We start from the raw sequence: 14,003 nt of genomic DNA, 5'->3' as shown, positions 1-14,003 counted from the left end.
ACTGAGTTGTGTTAGCCTTTTCTTCTCCCCAGAGTTCTAACTTAGGGATTCTTATGATTCTTTTACCCTGTCTAAATGATGGACTCTTCCTATAAATATGCATTTTGTGTATTTTCCACGCAGTTGTCAGTAGTTCAGTGTAGATCTTCTTTAATTTCTGTCGATAATGGTTTGTAGTTTTTCCAGGTAAAGTTCTTGCACATCTTTCATTGGATTTATTCCTATGTATTTTATGTTTTAGGATGTGATTTTAAATGATATTGTTTATAAATTTCATTTCCTAAATGTTCATTGCTAGTACAAAGAAATATAATTGATTTTTTATGTTGACCTTGTACTCAGTGACCTTGATAAATCACTTGTTAATTCTAATTTATCTATAGGTTATTTTGAATTTTCTAAATAAACAAGTTTTTGTTCTGGGGAAAATGTCAGTTTTGTTTCTTCTTGATCAAAACTTCTAGTGTTAAAATAGCCTTGTATTTCTGAGATAGACTCAACTTGGTCATGTATTATCTTTTTTATATATTGTAGGTTTCAGTTTGCTAATGATTTGCTTTTTTTGTTTTGATCTATGGTTCATGACCTATAATTTTCCTGTCTCCTGCTGTCTTTCTGAAATATATGAAAGTTATGCTAACAACATCATCATTAAATGGAAGACATTTAATTTTTTGTTTTTCTTTTTCATTGTAGTTTACTATAGGACATTATAGTTCCCTGTGCTATACAGTAGGACCTTGTTGTTTATCTATTTCATATATAGTAGTTTGTATCTGCTAATCCCAAACTCCTAATTTCTCCCTTTCCCACCCTCTTTCCCCTTGGGTAACCATAAGTTTGTTTTCTATGTCTGTGAGTCTGTTTCTGTTTCATAAATAAGTTCATTTCTGTCATATTTTAGATTCCACATGTAAGTGATATCATATGGTATTTGTCCTTCTCACTTACTTTACTTAGTATGATAACCTTTAGGTCCATTCATGTTGCTACAAATGGCATTATTTCATTCTTTTTTATGGCTGAGTAGTATTACATTGTGTATATATACCATGTCTCCTTTAGCCATTCATCTGTCAATGGACATTTAGGTTGTTTCCATGTCTTGGCTATTGTAAATAGAGCTGCTATGAATATTGGGTTGCATGTATCTTTTTGAATTAAAGTTTTATCCAGATATATGCCTAGGAGTGGGATTGCAGGATCATATGGTAACTCTGTTTTTAGTTTTTTTTAAAGAACCTCCATACTGTTCTCCACAGTGGCTGCACCAATTTACATTACCACCAACAGTGTAGAAGATTCCTTTTTCTCCACACCGTCTCCACCATTTGTTATTTATAGACTTTTAATGATGGCCATTCTGACCACTGTGAGGTGGTAACTCATTGTGGTTTTGGTTTGCATAATTAGTGGTGTTGAGCACTTTTTCATGTGCCTATTGGTTATCTGTATTTCTTCTTTGGAGAAATGTCTATTTAGATCTTCTGCCCATTCTTTGATTGTTTCTTTTCTTGTTATTGAGTTGTATGAGCTATTTGTATATTTTGGAAATTAAGCCCTTGTCTGTTGCATCATTTGCAGATAATTTCTCCCAGTCTGTAGGTCGTCTTTTCATTTTGTTTATTGTTTCCTTTACTGTGCAAAAGCTTATAAGTTTGATTAGCTCCTATTTGTTTATTTTTGCTTTTATTTCTGTTGCCTTGGGAGACTGACCTATGAAAATATTGGTACAATTTATGTCAGAGAATGTTTTTCCTATGGTCTCTTCTAGGAGTTTTATGGTGTCATATCTTATGCTTAAGTCTTTAAACCATTTTGAGTTTATTTTTGTGTATGGTGTAAGGGTGTGTTCTAATTTCATTGATTTACATGTGGCTGTCCAGCTTTCCCAGCACTGCTTGCTGAAGAGACTGTCTTTTCTCCATTGTGTATTCTTACCTCCTTTGTCAAAGATGAATTGACCATAAGTGTGTGGGTTTATTTCTGAGCTCTGTTCTGTTCCATTGATCCATATGTCTGTCTTTGTACCAAAACCTTGCTGTTTTGATTACTGTAGCTTTGTAGTATTGTCTAAAGTCTGGTAGGGTTATGCCTCTAGCTTTGTTCTTTTTCCTCAGGATTGCTTTGGCAATTCTGAGTCTTTTATGGTTCCATATAAATTTTAGGATTAATTGATCTAGTTCTGTGAAAAATGTCATAGGTAATTTGATAGGGATCACATTAAATCTGTAGATTGCTTTGGGTAGTATGGGCATTTTAACAGTTTAATTCTTCCAATCCAAGAGCATGAGCTATCTTTCCATTTCTTTGAATCATCTTCAGTTTCTTTTATAAATGTTTTATAGTTCTCAGCATATGCCTTTCATCTGCTTCATCAGGTTTATTTGTATTTTGTATGTGATTTAAAAAACATTATTTATTTATTTATTTTTGGCTGCATTGAGTCTTCATTGCTGCATGTGGGCTTTCTCTAGTTGCGGCGAGTGGGGGCTACTCTTCGTTGTGGTGCACTGGCTTTTCATTGTGGTGGCTTCTCTTGTTATGGAGCATGGGCTCTAGGCACGTGGGCTTCAGTAGTTGTGGCTCGTGGGCTCTAGAGCGCAGGCTCAGTAGTTGTGGCGCGCGGGCTTAGTTGCTCCGCGGCATGTGGGATCTTCCTGGACCAGGGCTCGAACCCGTGTCCTCTGCACTGGCAGGTGGATTCTTAACCACTGTGCCACCAGGGAAGCCCCAAGTTGTATTTTCTTTAAATGTTTGCCAGAATTTGCTTGTAGAGCTATTTGGGCCAGAGTTTTATCCATGAAAAGTTTTTACTTTACAGATTCAATTTCTCTAATAGTTAGGGAACACTTCATATTTTCGATTTCTTTTCGTGCTAGTTTTTACAAATTGTATCTTTTAGGAATTTATAATTTTAATCTAAATTTTCGCATTTGTTATCGTTTTACTTAGTTTGGGTTCTGTAGTAATGTTCCTATTTTTTATAATTGGCTCTTTTATAATTGGCCGTGTCTTCTTTTCTTGATCAGACTCAGGTATTTTATTATTTTTATTAGTCTTTAAAGACTCAACTTTTGGCTTTGTTGATTCTGTGGGACAGTTACTTTGTATTTCATTAATTTCTGCTGTTTTTGTTGTGTCGTTTTTGGTTTTTTGTTTGGGTTTTAATGTGTTTTTTATGTTTGCTATTGTTGTTCTAAATTATTGAGGTGGATACTTACATCTTCAATTTCCAAACTCTCTGCTGGGGTGCTCCCAGGATACAACCGTGAACTCAACACAGCATCGTGGGGTATTCTGAATTTTTAAGGGAAACATGGCAGTACTCAAAACCTGTTGGATACTACATAAGCTATTAGCTTGAGATAGTTCAGTTTTAACATTAGATAATACTGTTTTTTTAATCCCTCAGTGCCTCCAAACAGGTTTTTGTTGTTACAGCTTTTCTTCTTATTCTCATAGGGGAGTTGGTTCAAATTACCTTATTCACCATTACTGGAAATGGAAGTTTTGAGTTGTTGTTCTAACTAGCCTATTTTTTAAATTGAGGAACAAAACCTACTTTCTTTTGTATTAAAGAAGTTGATGACAATAACCTTACTGATTATAATAGTGTTTATAGTACTTTCCCCTCTTTGAATGTTTCCTTTGTTCTTGGTGTTAATATTCATAGGTATATGTAGTAATTTCTTATCTTCCCCAGTTGTTTCTGCCATTGTGTGACTATATGATTTTATTCTTTCAACTGCAGTTTCCAGGAATTGACCTGGATCAGGCCTTATTCCAGCCCTTTCCATCAGAAATTGTATTTCAGAACTACACTCCCTGTGAAGTCTATGAAGTTCCACTGGTTTTGAGGAACAATGACATAGTGAGTATGTTTGCTGGGATGACTGTACCTTTCATGGATCTATAAGAAGGGATTAGATAAAATGGGATCCTGTAGGGTCTTAGATAAGCTCTTGAACTTGATAGGCCTAGAAAGGCAGATAAAAACATGCCCTTTGACTATAAGCTTAATGAAGACAAGACTGTGTCGGTTGGTTTGTTGCTAAATGCTCAGTCCCAGGGCAGTACCCAACAACTGGTAAACTCCCAGTGTGTGCACTGACATTTTGTTGAATAAGAGATTGGCTAGATCAGTGTCATGAAGTTCTCATGAGTGACCATTTGGGCTAGGTTTTCATTTAATACAAGATGATTACTGTTCATGTTTACATACTCCACGTTAGAGCCACTATTTCCCCAATTGAAGGTATCAACTCTACTCATGAATTGCAGTTGTTGAGCCAATGCATTTAGATTCTGCAAATTGTATTAAAAAAAACAAAACAAAAAAGAAGATCCCCTTTTCTCTTTTCCATCTCCTCCCTTCTACCTCAGATAGCCTTCAGATTTTGTTTACAGATAGTTTTGGATGGCTTCTCCCACTGTCTGTACCTTGTTTCTTTGTGCTTGCAACTGAGGATTTCTTCTCCATCCTTATGCCTTTTCTTTCAGAGATATATTAGGGTATATTTCAAGAAAGAGTATTAAATGACTGAAGAGTTCCTTGACACGTAACAATAATGAAAGGAAGAATAATGCAGAAGGTCAGCATGAAGCACAGTTAAGTGTGAAAAGTAATCAGGTAGGAAGGAAGGCATTAGAGAGATGCTAAGCATCAGGTGTTAAGGACAAGTAGAAGTACTAATGGGAGTCTTAGAATGTTGAGACAAAAATTCTAGCTATAATAAAGTAGGGAAAATAAGTGAAGACTATGCAAGAATTCAAGGCAAATGGGAAGACTTGCAGTTATATTCAGTACAGTAGCTCATTAAAGGAATCAGTGATGCCTTTCAGAGATCAATGGGGTGATTTAGTGACAGCAAAGTCAGACTTTGGAGAAAATGGAACATTTAGTTCTTCGCTGAAGGCGTGTTAGCAAGAGAAGCTCATGGGTTGGAAGCTAAAAGGTAGGCAGAGAGAAGAAAAACACCCCGAGGTGTTCAGGGTTATGTTCCTAGACCTCAGGAAGAGGTGAGTTACATAGACATTAGAACACTCTCTTTTCATGCAGGGCTGCCAACCAATTTAGTTTCTCACTTCGAGTTCTTGTTTTCCCTTTCTCCATTACTTTTTGACTCTTGTTCAAGTTCTTTTAGGCTATTAAAGGCAGAGAGGAGCTAGTCCAAAGGGTACTTTGGGTACTCCTCCCCAGCCATAAGCAAGAAATGCTTGTCACTGAGTGTATATGTGCACGTCAAGGATAAGAGGCATGTGTGAGTCTTGTCTGCCAAAGGGCATTCAGTTCTCATGTATAAAACCCACACTTCTTGGTAAGATGCTGCTAGAGTATTGGATCCCATGAAAGGACGGTCCTCATCTAAGGAAAGTTCAGCTATCAGCAAGCAGACAGATTCTGTAGGCTAGGCGGGCTTGTTCTTGGTGAGTTACTCCCAGGACCTTCATACGAGGTGGCTGATGTAAGCCTGCTTCTCTACTTCTTGGTTCATGGATATGCAAGGAACCACTGAGATACGTTTGGGGCACTGAGAAATGCTTTCTGTGTCATTTACCTTTTATTTGCTTCCTGACTGCCATGGAGTACAAAAGACAGAGCCTGTTTGGTCTTTGTTTCTCTACCTCTCTCAAACACACAAGTTGAAAGTAAGCCATGAACACTCGACAAGCCACAACACAATTCACTTGGGGTATAATTATAAACACCCAGACTCCAGAGTCAGACTAATCTGGGTTCAGATTCTAGGTGAACTGTCTCCCAGCTGTAGACTTTGGGCAAGTCACTTCACTTCTCCAAGCTATGGGGATAAGAATAGCACCCATTTCAATAGGTTGTTTGGAATATTAAATGAGATAATGGATGTAAAGTACTCAGCTCAGTGTCTGTCCTATAATAAGCACTAAAGCAATGTTACTATTCTTCTTCTTATTAGTGTTGCTGTTGTTTTCCTTTCTAGTTTTTAATCCACAGTTAGGCTCTTACTAAAGTATTCCCAGCAAGCTTATATGGCATCATTCATGAACACCACTGCACATTTCTCTTACCAGCAAAGCCAATTCTATTCCTACCAGATTTGTACACATCTCTTTCTTACCTCCCCACTCTCTAGTCTTGAGATCTGTCTGAATTCTCTCTGCATTTCTTCTTCCCTTCTGCATCTGGGTTTCAGCTTTGAGAGGTTGTGGGAGTTCCTGTTTCCTCATGTTTCACCTGAGACTCCTAGGACATACTTAACTACAGTTAACTTTCTTCTGCCCCCTTTGAGTTTTTAAAAAAACAGTCCTCTCCCATTCCTGTGTCTCTAGAACCTCCACTCCTGACCAACCCCCTTCTCACATTTACATTTCTTTTACTGCTTGGGGCTATCTGAGATAGAAATATGTACTCTGGATGAGGCAAGCAGAGCAGAGGAATAAGACTGTAAAAGGATGGGACTGTTTGAAGCTGCTCTGAGACTGGCCTTGGGGATTGTACTGCCCTCTGTGTTCTTACTTCACAGTGGTGTTTAGGTAGGACAGTCCTATAGGGAGGGAAGGTGGAGTTAGGCCGGGACTTGATCCGGAACACCATTGCTTGGTAAAGCTGTAGCACTTATGGCAAGTGTCTGTTTCCTCATCTGTAGAATGAATTGTAATGAAGCTCAAAGGTTATTGTGAGGATCAAGTGGCATCTCGTGTACAGTGGATGATCCATAGCGGGAGTGCAGTAAGTGTGATTTCTTCTCCCAGAGCAGTTCTCAAATGTTGGGAAGTCCAGTGCAGCTCCACCGTGTGGGTGGGGTTTTAGATGATCAAGCAGTTAGTCTTCGAAAATAGTCACATTTAAATAATAAAATAAAGATTTGCAATAACAAATTGAGTAATAATAATAATGTTAATAAAAATTAAAGCTAAAGTACATTGAGTGCTTACTTTGTGTGAGGTCCTGGGGTAAAGGTAAGTACTGTCATCTCCTTTTACACTCGAGGAAACGGAAGTTCAGACCTAACCAAAGTCACATGGCTAGTAAGTAGCAGATGGAGATTTCACATTTAACTGCAAGGCCTGTCCTTTTTCTTCTGCTTTCACATGTACAGTGCCCATTATTGCGTTTTTCTTGCAGGTTCCAAGGATGGTGAAAGTTGTTGAGGAAAGTTCACCTTACTTTAAAGTAATCAGCCCCAAAGATATTGGCCACAAAGTAGCACCAGGAGTGCCGTCCGTTTTCCGAATCCTCTTTAGTCCAGAGGAGAACAAGGTAACAGCAGCGCTGGCAACAAACTGGTTGAATGCGCGTCACTAGCAGTTTGCAATTCTGAGCATTCGAGGAGGTGTGGTGGTGGTGGTATTCTTGGTGGTGGTTTTAGTGCTATTGGTTGTGGTGTTGTTGTGGTGGTGGTGGTAGCTGTGTCGTCGACAGTGTTGTTGGTGTCGTTGTTGGTATCGGTGGTGGTGGTGTTGATGGTGGTATTGCTGGTGGTGGTGGTGAGGAGAGGAATGGTGAGGGTGGATGAGAGGAGGGGATGGTGCACCACTGGGAATACGGAGAGAATTGTCAAACAGTGATGAGGGCTTATATGAGCTGCAAGTAGCCAGAGTGTAAAGAAGGGTAATCCTGGATGCTCCCATGGAACCTACTTCAGCATATTTATGTTGGATTGTACAGCTATTTATGTTGGACTGTACACCAAAAAGGAAAAGATGTGGCCCGGGTGCAATGAGCTGAGACAAAGGGTAGAGATTATGCCTTCTTGGAAGTTTGGGATTCTTGTTAGTTGCATCCCTCCTCCCCACACTCTAACTAGTTTAGGAAAGAGTCCTAAGATCCAATATTGATCACAGTATCAGCCTCATTAATGGCAAAGAATATGGCCAGGACCTGAGGCCATATTCTGCTCCTCAATGACCGGTAGATAACCAGTCCTCCGTGAAGGGGTGACCTCACCAGTAGCTCTTCCTGAGCACGAGTGGAGAGGCTAGAGCCAAAAGCAGAGACCTGCCCTGTCTGCTTATCCTTGTCTGCACACAGACCGGCTAGAAAGAGCCTGAGTTCAAAAAGAGGCCGTTTCCCTCCAGCATCACCACAGCTGTCAGGAATCTAGCCTATTCTCAGGCTCTCCTCAGTTGTATAAATTCCAGTTACTTCTGGAAGGAAAATCTAGCTTGGGCGACTGAGGGAGGAGGCTTCTCCCCAGCCCTTCTCCAAGACTGCAGAATTGTGGGTTGAGTTTTCCTCTGTAAGGGCCAAAGTGGGGACTTGTGTGGAGGAGGAAAGGGCTTTTACCAGCATGACTGAAAGAGCGAGGACAAAAAACAAGGCTAAAATAGGCATAACAAAATGTCAGGTTATATATAATGTTAAATAGTGTGTTTGCTTATCTGTATTGTGCCGTTATGGTTGGAATCAAAAGAGCATAATGGAGACACAGAGAACTAGCTTTGAATCCCTGCTTCTCCATCACTAATACTTATTAGCTGTTGTAAATGTCATTACCAGTATTCCTGGTGCTGGTGCTACTGTTTCTGCTTTTCTGGAGAGCAGGGATAGAGAATTTAATGTGGTCTGCCAAGCATACATCACTGGAGCAAGTGGTTAGAAATTTCATTACTATTATACTGCTGTTATTATTTTTCCACTCTGTAGTATTACTGTTTGTTTCTTGGGCTGTGTTTATGAACTTATCATTTTGTTTGGGGTATTATTGAAATAAACAGAAAGATAAATAGTTCCAGAAGTAGTGCTTTTTGTTATACGTTATTGAAGTCCTTATTTTTTTCTCCAGGCTCTATATCTGAATGCTCTCTGTGAAGAGAACAGTACTTGGATTTAGTTTGGGTGTCAAATTTTCCTACACTGTCAATTAATTATAAAAGCTGAATATAATAAGCTTTTGTGCAGCCTGAAATACTAAGCTTGCTGGATTTGAGGAGTTGGCTTTCCTTAATTTTTTTCTGTGCTGGAGAAAAAAATGTCTTCTGTTGAATAAGTATTATTCTACCTGTAGGTAGTCTGGCTGAGAAAGGGATACACAGAAGTTTCTGAAGAGGTGGAATGTTCTATGTCATGATAGATGTGTGGGTTACATGGATGAATTCATTCATCAAAATTGTATATTTAATATTTGTGCACTCCAAAATATCTAAACTTTACCTTAAAAACTTTTAAAGTATAAAAGCAATAGAAAGGTGAATGGATGGAGGTACAGATGAAACCAGAATGACAGAATGTTAATAACTGTTGAATCTGGGTGATGGATACATGGGATTTGTTATACTATTCTGTTTTATTTGTGTATATTTAAAATTTTACCTCATCAAATGTTAAAAGCAAAGGGGGAGAGATTTTATTACTGCTTATCTATACAGCAAATAAATAACTGAAATATATTTTAGGTGAGTTTGTATTTACTTTAAGTATGAAATGCCAGCATTCCCATTGAGGCTTATTACTTGGCTATATTTCGTGGAAGCTTATCTTACTCCTAGTTTTTTTTTTTTAATAAATTCATTTTATGAATTTGTTTTTGGCTGTGTTGGGTCTTCGGCTTTCTCTAGTTGCAGTGAGCGGGGGCTACTCTTTGTTGCTTCTCATTGCGGTAGCTTCTCTTGTTGCGGAGCACGGGTTCTAGGCACACGGGCTTCAGTAGCTGTGGCACGCGGACTCAGTAGTTGTGGCTTGCGGGCTCTAGAGCGCAGGCTCAGTAGTTGTGGTGCACAGGCTTAGTTGCTCCGCGGTATGTGGGATCTTCCTGGACCAGGGCTCGAACCCGTGTCCCCTGCACTGGCAGGCAGATTCTTAACCACTGCGCCACCAGGAAAGCCCACTCCTAGTTATTTTATTCCCTCTTAGCATTCCATTTCACCAACATTGCCTATGGCCTATGGGGAAAGCCTTAATTAAAAAAAATAAGTTAAATGTTGTTTTACTGTTTCTTCCTCTAAGTATTTGAAAGTTACCAATGGTTACATGCATGTATGAGGAGAGAGAGAGTGAGTATAATGGCTACCTATGAGAAAGTTATGTAATTTTGGACACATTAGGATTTTGTGTTGGATTGGGCTCTAAGCTATGAAATAATTGACATAATACGTTTTTCTAAGGACGTAGTGATTTCTCCTTCTGCTGACTGTCTAAGACTGATGGTGGGTTTTTGGGGAAGCTCCTGCTGCTAGTTTTGGTTCCCTTTTTCTGCAAAGATCCTGCCACCCTTGCACCATCAGCAGGGCTCCATTCCAGTAGTTTTTCCAGTCGTCTGGGCATCTACATTCAGTCTTACTGTTGGAAAACCAACAGGGCCATGCACAGAATGACCAGCTAGGGTTAGTTGTGCTGTTGTGCTGTTAGTTGTGCTGCTCCAGAATGTAGCAGAGGAGTACTAGAGCCAGATTTATTTCAGGAAGAATAAAAGTCAGTCTTTTCACTGTGTCACTTTTTCTCCAGTTGGCCAAATTGATAGCCAATGTGCATATGTATTTTTCCTCCTTATCCCCTGCTGATCTGAACACACTCCATTCTCATTTACCCTCCTCACACCTGGAGGGTGAGATCTGTAAATTGCAGCATGCCACAGTTTAATAAGCCAGTCCCCTTTCAATTGGATTTTCAGCACCCATGTATATTAGCATGTCGAAGATGATAATGCAATTTACATTTTTTCCTGTCATCTATTAATCTAGCTTCCTGGAGATTTAACTTGTTTAGAATGCCAAATACCCAGATAACAGGTGCAGGAAATTCACTTTGGCTTTCCTTATCTCTTCTTTTCACATGGACTTGAAAAAAAAAAAAGATTGGATATGTTATTTATCTAATAATCCTAGTGTACATGTCATGGATGGTAGAAATATAGTAATCAATGTTATCATAACACTATAAAATTCTGGAGACAGGCATTTTTCTTGACCTCTTAAATCTGTATCTTTACTATTAAAAGGAGTATAAAAATATTAGGCTTATGTAGGAAAGCAAAACTGGGTACTTTCTTGGACTTAAGAAAGCATCTCTTTGTAATAGTGTTGGCATATGGAAATGGCAGCAGTGGTCTGAAGAAAATATGAAGTGATGTAATCTTATTGCTCAGTTATGTGTTGAGAAAATATCTAGTTTGTTGTCAAAATAGTTTTCTTGATTTGTTACTATGAAATTTAAAGAACATGGCCCAAGAAAAGTAGAAAAACGTTGACATAATTTGTTACCCAGGTGTGTAACATTAATGAACTATAGTGCCAGCACTTTGAATTAAAGTATAGATGTATAAGTACATCTAAATATACTTATAAGATTTTCTACAATCAGTGATTCTTGTTGACAGAAATAATGATAGGGATTTAGTTTTCTTCCTGCCTAGCATTCACCCTCCCTAGTTCTGTCTGGGTTTCCCCTGTAATCCAGGTGCCTAGTACGGGGCCTAACATATAGGAAGTGTGCAATAAATATTTGCCAAGTAAGATAAGGAAGTTAATCTCAAGAAAATATAAGGTAGTTTCTTCAACTTGAGGGTGGCCTGAAGATGATAAAAGCAAAGGCATATAAAAAGGGGGCTCAGATATCTTTTTGTGCCATGAATGTATTAGATGTTAACTTTTTTTCCCGTCATTTCAACCAGGAGAAAGATATCTAAGAAGGCTTATTTAAAGGTGTTTCTTCCCATTTTGTTTCATATCTTCAGTGAGCCACATCACTACTTTCTAGCTTTCTGGATTTGACAAATATCATTTTATAATACGGCTAATGAGGATCTCAGGCATTCTCTTTATGAAGAACTCTTGATAATGTAGTATCCAAATAAAGATATTAAGATGAATATTATTTCACTCGCTCTGCACCAGGTCCAGTTCTGTCAGCCAGGATCCAGTGGAGAATAGAAGAAGCTTGGCCTTCATGGAGCTTATGTTCCACAATGAATAAGCAAACAGGTCATTTAATGTCAGATATTGACATGATAGAGAACAGAGAGTGATAGAGAATGGGGACTGTTTCCTTTCAGTAGGAAGATCAGGGGAGACTTCTCTGATGAGGTAGCATTTGGGCAGAGAGCTAAACGGGGAGGATATTTGTGTGGGAGCAGGAACAGCACTTACAAAGGCCCTGTGACAGAAATATGTCTGGCAACAGGTCAGGGAAGTGCAAGGCCAGTGTGGCTGGAGCAGAGGAAGCTGCTGGGAAAATGGTAGGAGACAAGGTTTGTAGAGGGTAAGACCATGAAGCGTCTTAGAAATCATGCAAAGTAGAATAGGAAGCCACCATAAGTTATTTAAAATATTTCTATTATGGAAGCTTTCACTCATATGTAAAAATATAGAGAATGATATAGTGAACTGTCATCCCCCAGATTTTCAAGCTATCAGTGCATGACCAATCTTGCTTCATCATCCTGTCGCCTGCCTCAGAGGATTTTGCAGCAAGTCCCATACATCATTTCATTGTAAATACTTCATTGTTTGTCTCTAAATGATAAGGTCCTTTCTAAAAGTTAACGTAACCACAGTACCATTATCACACCTAAAAAATGACAGGAACTCCTTAATATCATCAGATATCTGTCAGTACTCACATCTCCCCAGTTGAGTAATATGAAAACATATATGTATATGTAGAGATGTGTGTATATATGTATATAAATATCACATAAATCAATGATATATGTGCATTTTAAGTTGCTTAAATCAATCATATATATATGTGTAAGTTGGTTTGCTTAAATTGGGATCCATACAAGGTACTGAGTGCAACTCCACCAGATTCCATAGAATGATCCTCCATCCCCTCTGTTTCCTATAGACTGGTAATTAGGTCTAGAGCCTTGTTTAGATTCATGTTTGATTTGGAGGGGCCAGAATTCTTAGGTAACATGGTATTTCCTATTACATCACATCGAGAGGCACAAAATGTGTGTTGTTACACTTTATTTTTGTAATGAGTAAATAAGAATCCTGAGGTACAGTTCATACAGGAAAGATAGGATAAATGCTTGTTTCTTTCCCTTTATCTGCCCTGGTGAGTTTTGATTAGGAATGACGTATCTGGCTTACATTTTTAAGATCACTCTGGTTGCTGTGTGGAGAATAGACTGAAGGGTGTGAGGCATAATGGCTAGTTGTCTACTCTTAACATCCATTTTCTCTTTCCTCATTGGTAAGAGAATCACATGTTTTGATTGGATTCGTTGCTGCCAGAAACAAAATGTTGCATTTCCCCAGCCTCCTTTGCAGCTGCATGTTGTCTAAATGTTGGCCTGTGAGATGTGAGCAGGACTTCCAAACGCATGTACTTGACGGAAGCTGACACAGTGGAAAGTGCTCTATTCTGCCTTCTCCTGCCTGCAGCTTGGCTGTGAGAATAGCTGGCATCCCAGGAATCACTCTGCCCCATCCGGCGACATTGAGAATGGACCCTGTGCTAGACTGGTAGAGCAGGAATTTAGGAATTTGTGTCTCTCATGACACTGTGGAGTCACCATACCAACCTGGCCCAACTACCTCTGGACTTTCTAGGAGAGAAATAAACTTCTAGCTGCCTAGTTTAAGTTGCTCTTATTTTCTTCTGTTCCCTGTTATATGTAGCAGAACTGAACCCTGATGAATATAGAGACAAGAGCCTATTGTAATAGTTTGCAAGAAAAAGATGAGGATGATTTGGATGAGGGTGGTAACAGTGAGGTGATGAGAAGTAGGTGGACAAAGGATATATATTTTTATGGTAGAGCTGTCAGGGTTTGCTGATGAATTAGATAAAGGGTGTGAAGAAACAGGAGTCTAATTTCTCATAGTATTTTGGCCAGCAGCCGACCGAATGGTGCCACCATTTGCTGAGATATGGAAAGTGGAAGAAAAACAGGTTAACGAGGCTGGGTAGGAGTGAGGTAGGGACTCAGGAGCTCTGTTTTTTTATATGTTAAGTTTGAACTTCCCTTTAGACATCCAAGTGGAAATATCAAGGAAGCAGTTGGACACAATTGTCTGCAATAAAGGGGAAATGTTGGGTCTACAGACAAATATTTAAAAGTCATAGTGTAATG

At 38.9% G+C, this 14,003-nt stretch overlaps 1 protein-coding gene across 1 annotated transcript in view; it reads left to right on the top strand.

Annotated features, from left to right (window-relative positions):
• Positions 1–14,003, top strand: part of HYDIN (HYDIN axonemal central pair apparatus protein) — a 433,086-nt gene that overhangs the window by 96,914 nt on the left and 322,169 nt on the right. The window contains exons 5-6 of the mRNA XM_073796828.1: positions 3,755–3,874; positions 7,109–7,243. Of these exons, the coding sequence (XP_073652929.1) occupies positions 3,755–3,874; positions 7,109–7,243 (255 nt within the window). The remainder of the gene's footprint in view (positions 1–3,754; positions 3,875–7,108; positions 7,244–14,003) is intronic.

The sequence above is a fragment of the Tursiops truncatus genome, chromosome 19, assembly GCF_011762595.2.
Source record: "Tursiops truncatus isolate mTurTru1 chromosome 19, mTurTru1.mat.Y, whole genome shotgun sequence".
NCBI classification, from domain to species: domain Eukaryota; kingdom Metazoa; phylum Chordata; class Mammalia; order Artiodactyla; family Delphinidae; genus Tursiops; species Tursiops truncatus.
Note: the sequence above shows the minus strand (reverse complement) of the source record. Positions and strands in the feature narration are given on the sequence as shown.